The sequence below is a fragment of the Lineus longissimus genome, chromosome 3 (genome assembly GCF_910592395.1).
Source record: "Lineus longissimus chromosome 3, tnLinLong1.2, whole genome shotgun sequence".
NCBI classification, from domain to species: domain Eukaryota; kingdom Metazoa; phylum Nemertea; class Pilidiophora; order Heteronemertea; family Lineidae; genus Lineus; species Lineus longissimus.
The window spans coordinates 12280979-12286725 of record NC_088310.1 but is presented as its reverse complement, the minus strand read 5'-3'; the positions used below and the strand labels follow the sequence as shown (position 1 = coordinate 12286725).

The window sequence follows — 5747 nt, the reverse complement described above, 5'->3', positions numbered from 1 at the left end:
ATGTCGAGTTCAATAGGAAATGTCCTATCATCATACCCAGCAGGAACTACCTGACAACACTAATTATCAGGGACACACATCAGCGCGTAGTACATTATAGCATTGGAACTATAAGATGTGTGAATAACACACCAAATTTTGGATCACCAGTATGAGGCATACAGCAAAAAAGGTGCTCAACCTTATGAAAAATAGTTGCAGGTCAACCGTACCTCATGACGCCATTGCATGTAGAGTTGCCAGATCTCACACCCTTCACTTCCACAGGGGTTGACTTTACATCTCATATCTACGTCAAAAACAGCGCAATTCGGATTCAGAAGGTTTACATGTCGATATTCACGTGTTGCACCACGCGCGCCTTCGAGCTAGAAGTCGTAGCTGACATGACGGTCGAATCATTCCTTCGCGCTTTCCGACGATTCACATCTACGTGCTTTCCGACGATTTACATCTACGTGCTAGGTACCTAGATTGATATACTGCGACAACGCTAAGACATTTAAGGGGTCCGAGACAGAAATGAAGCGCCTCCTGACAAATGTCAGTTAGTCTCCAAGCATAAAATCGTTTCGCCAGCCGCGGGATACGTTTCAAATACATACCAGTTGAGGGTAGTTCGTTTGGAGGGGTGTACGAGAGAATGATTGGGGTCACAAAAATGCGGTTAAAAGACTTTAGGGAAAGCACTTATCAGTTACGACGAGTTTCAAACCGTTATAAAGGAGATACAACAAGTTATAAACAACCGTCCGCTCACGTACATGTACATATCTTCCGTTGTGACGATCAGTGATCGTTTGTTATTGCGATCAGCTGACTTCTCCCTTGACCCGGTTTGACCCCGTTGTTGTGATTGTGATTTCCGCGCCAAAAAAGTGTTTATCGAGACTTTGCGAGATGTTGGCGAGACTTGGGTATCGCCCATGTGTAAGTATGTGTAAGACAGCACTTCGGCTCCGTCCGCGATTGAGTTAGGATCGCCGCCGGTTCTGTACGCCCACGATAGATGACAACGCCCAGAAGTTCGTAGCGAGATGGTTGAAATGGTTTGAAGCAGCGTTAAAATTGTGGTAACGTTTTTATGATTGATTTACGCCGTGCTATACTGATAGAATGGAAAATGCCATAATGTTTAACGGTGTGAAGCCTTTCACGCTTAACGTACATTTGTATACGGCCGATGCACTGACCGTGTGTATCGCGCTGTGTTTGTAACGTATCACCGGTTTGCGTCTTCCTCTCGCTAATGTATAGCTGTCTGTGCATTTAATAGAAGTTACATGGTTTTCTATAGTTTGAGAAGGGGTCTAAAAGGGGGTGTATTCATATTTGAAGGTGCATTCTGGTCTTGGGTGGTGTTCCCGAAGCCATCGTTAAATGCCCAGTTAACGACATCGTTATGACATTTAACGAGACCCTAACGATCAGATTAACGACTGTGTCTCGAAGCCATCGTTACGGTCTCGTTATTCATATGCGATTAGCGGTGTAGTTACGGTCTCGCTCATTGAGTATAATGCGTAATTCTCCAACGCCGGACAATTGGTTTATTAGTGGTTATGTTTGCATAATACTCCTCATACATAAAAAGGCCCCACCAGGCACACGCATTTAGTCTATAATCGCCCCTTACTTCAGTTGGTTGATACTGCCCGATAGGTTTGCATTCGTGTTAGCGACGAGGAACTACCGTTTTTGAGATGCCCGACGAGAAATTAAAGAGGAAGCCTAAGTTCACTGAGACTGAGCTTGACGCATTGGTGGAAGGCGTTCAGGCAAAGAAAAAGACCGTATTTAACAAATTTACAGACGCTGTACATAATGAAGAGAAAAGAATAGCATGGCAGAAGATAACGGATAGCATTAATTCGGTCTCAAAAACGTTGAGAACGGCAGACGACGTGCGGAGGAAGTGGTCTGATTGGACCAGTGTGACCAAGCATAAATACTCTGCAAAGAAAGGAAATCGCTAAAACGGGCGGTGGGAAAGCTAAGGATGTGCGCATCAACGAGGTTGAGCGAAAGGTTCTGATGGTCATAGGAAAGACAGCAACAGAAGGGATAGATGGTGGAATTGATACATCTGTGTATTCAACACAGTTGTCACATGGGATAAAAGAGGAGTCGACAGCGCTGCTAGACCTTCAACTTACTCATCGTCAGCTACGCTACATTTTGATGAACTTGACTCTCCGAATGAAGATTCTGATTCTCAAGAGGTGCAATGTTCTGATTTCTTCGGCAGCAGTAATCTTGGTGATGAAGCTGAATCAGATAACCCTGCGCCAGCCAAACCAAAGTCCCCGTGGGCACGGCGAATTCCAGAGGGAAAACCGCCGCTGTCTGCTGATTCGTCCGCTACCACAACCAAACCAAAACCAAGTGCAGCCACTGGGACACCGAAGGGTAGCGTTACGAAATCATCGGTGAAACGTGTCGAAGTAACGGCTAAATCCACAAGCAACGATACATCCATGGAACTTGTGAAAATCGAACGGGAACGACTCTCTGTTGAGAAGGAACGTTTAGAATTAGAAAAACAACGACTTGCGATTGAAAAACAGAAACTTGTATTGTTGGAGAAATTCCTCGCTGGGACGGATAACAATAACGAAACCAGCGACTCCCTAATGGATTTATAAATTAAATCATCTAAAGAAGTAATTCAGCAAGATGCCAGGACACACTCTGTCACAAACCTTTATCTGATTTCTAGAGTCTAACATATCTATTGAATCACAAAATGCAATGAACTAAATTTGCTCTCCTCTTAATACTGCTGAGGAAAATATACAATTAATCGGTACTTTATAACTAGTTGAAATGTCTCGTTTTATTTCTTCCCTCATATTGGGAAATATGACTTCAGAAATCAGTAGTTGCTGCCATGACTTCCTGTGTTAAAGCACGGGGTAATGTTACTCCAAAGTCAGATCATCATTCCTATTGCAAAGGTGCGAATAGCATAATGTAGTGACACTACCATTACGTTCTGTTTTTTTGTCTCAAGATGGATTCAGTGACACAATTAGTGATGCGATAGCAATCATCGCAAGAACATTTACGGTAAAAGATGGGTAGTCACCCAAATCATAAAGCTTCATCAAAGATGAACTGAATATTATTATAATCCTCCGAGGCATACATGTAATATCAGTACAATTGAATACAGGTTGAACCAATAATTTTATTTTATGTTAATATTTGTTTATGCCCATCATTGGTTTCCTCAACCTTCACGTTGTAAACGTTTTAAACACGATTCAGCAGTTAGTCTATGTTGCAGTAAGATTTTGTATATTTCTGGAATAAATGTAGTTCATCCTCTGGTAAAATGGCCTTCAATGAGTTCATTTCTAACTCTCACACCTGCAGCATGTACTCGAGCATCATCCCCGACCACAGCGTCATCATTGTCATCATCATAATCCATCTGAAAGTGTTCATTGTCATCGTCGTGGGGAAGAGGAGTATTCCTTTCGATACAAATATTATGTAGAATGGCAGTTGCAATGATAACATTCAAACATCGCTGTGGTGAGAACATCAAACAGCCACCCGTCTTATGTAGGCATCGAAAGCGCATTTTCCACCATCCAAATCCCCTTTCAACCACGCCCCGTGTGAATTTATGAGCCCTATTGTATGCTTTCTCAGCCCTGTTTATAGGATTTCTGATTGGAGTCAGGAGCCAAGGGGCTAAACCATAGCCACTGTCCCCAAGTAGCCATCCACCTTTTATCCTATTGTTTTCCATTTCATCACACAAGCCCGAGTTTTTCCAGATGAAGGAGTCGTGCGTACTCCCAGGCCATCGGGCAACAACGTCAAAGAACCTTCCATCTGGACCAATGACACCCTGCACATTGATAGCATGAGTACCCTTTCTGGAAATATACAAGTGTTCTTCAATATGGGGCCCGATGATTGGTACCAGAGAACCATCAACAGTGCCAAGAACATTTGGGAATTGTCGAATTTGATAGAAGGCCTCCTTCACTGGCCTCTGATCAGCGATGTCCCTCGGAAATTTTATGGCCCATATTCATAAACGATGTTTTTCAGTTAAACACCGTTGTCTTGTTTAAACAGTGTTTAAACAGGTGATAATCGGGCACGCAAATTAGACAGCATTTCATAAAGGGTGATTAGCTTGTCCCATGTTTAGGCGGTTGCTAAACAAGATCGCCTGTTTAAGGATGACAAAAGAAATTTTAAACGTCGAAAGGGGCTTGTTTAACTGCTGATCAGTCGGTCATTTCTCTTCTGGCGAGCGTCGAGAGTACAATGGATGCGCTAGTTGTGGTCGAATTTGCTGCGGAAGAAGACGCAGAGGCTGGGCAGGAAGTGCCGCGTGGCGTTTTATGTGTCTTCAAGGACCGTAGTAACCCTCTGGAAGAGTACACTGATCGGGCATTTATAAGGCGATACAGAATATCAAAGGATTCATTTCGTTATGTTCTTGACCTAATTGGACCCCAGATAGAGCATCCCACGAGAAGGAATCGAGCCCTTCTTCCGATACAGCAACTTGCTGTTGCACTCCGGTTTTATGCTTTTGGTTGTTTTCAAATCGAATTTGGGGATTCAAGTGGTGTCTCGCAAGCTACGTGTTGTCGTGTGGTACGTCGTGTTTCCGAAGCGATCTGTGGATGGAAGGAACGCTTCATCCGGTTTCCGACCACAGCGGAGGAGAAATGGGTGGTGATGCAAGGGTTCTATGAAATTGCCGAGTTCCCAGGCGTGATTGGCGCTATCGACGGATCCCACGTAGCAATCGTGAGCCCAGGAGGTGCCGATGCTATACGATTCATCAACAGGAAGCGATACTACAGCTTGAATTGTCAGTTTGTTTGCAATCACCTGATGATGTTCACATATGTGGTTGCACGATGGTACGGATCAGCTCACGCTTCGAGAATTTTTGAAGAGTCTCGTCTGTTCAGGCAATTTGATAGTGGGGCAAATCGTGGAATCCTACTCGGGGATCCAGCCTATACTTGCCGACCCTATATGATGATACCGATTCGTAATCCAAGAACACCCGCGGAAACGAGATATAACACAGCGCAAAGAAGGACAAGAGGTCTGATAAAAAGAGCGAATGGCATGTTGAAGAAACGATTCCACTCTGTTGGCGACTCCGATGTCAGGTAAGTTTATGAACATCTCAATATCATGTTTTAACTTTGAAATTGTCGATCTCTCCAGCCTTTAAGCACAGGCATTAACAAACTCCGGGAGTATATTTATCATACACGTTTTATTCAGCTGCAGGGTAGTATGGCTATTATTGTAGCCACGGCCTGTCTTCACAACCTTGCCATTCAACGAAATGATGCCATCCCGCCGCAAGATGACGACCCCCGCCCAATACGGTACGAACAGCCAGAATTGGAGGCTCATCGCGTTGAGGCACATATGCGAGGCAATCTCTTCAGAGACAGATTCATAAGAGAACACTTCCAGTAGGTATCAAGATTTATTTATTCAAAAAGATCTTTACACTGACTACAGGTTGACACAAAGCTTCTTACGTTTTTCTATGTAAAATTCAGCCTTAACATCAAATGCAGTCTTCTTCGATTTCGCGGTGACCTGCTCTAACATAGCGGCTTTCTTTTGTTCCACAGCAGCTTCCTTCCTTACCATAGCAGCTTCTTGTTCATATTAAATCAGTATCATCTTTGCCTCGTGTTCCTCTTTCAGGTAGCCAAGTGCAGTGTCGGCCTTGGATAGCACCG

The 5747-nt window shown here is 43.9% G+C and overlaps 2 protein-coding genes across 2 annotated transcripts; both read left to right on the top strand.

The window, feature by feature from the left end:
* The first annotated feature begins 1703 nt into the window (after positions 1 to 1703).
* Positions 1704 to 2645, top strand: LOC135484772 (myb/SANT-like DNA-binding domain-containing protein 4). Its single transcript, XM_064766451.1, has 2 exons — positions 1704 to 1932; positions 2104 to 2645. Exons 1-2 carry the CDS (start codon positions 1704 to 1706, stop codon positions 2643 to 2645), a joined length of 771 nt encoding a protein of 256 aa, XP_064622521.1.
* Positions 2646 to 4290: 1645 nt separating this feature from the next.
* Positions 4291 to 5160, top strand: LOC135484771 (putative nuclease HARBI1). Its single transcript, XM_064766450.1, has one exon. It carries the CDS (start codon positions 4291 to 4293, stop codon positions 5158 to 5160), a length of 870 nt encoding a protein of 289 aa, XP_064622520.1.
* Positions 5161 to 5747: the final 587 nt, after the last annotated feature.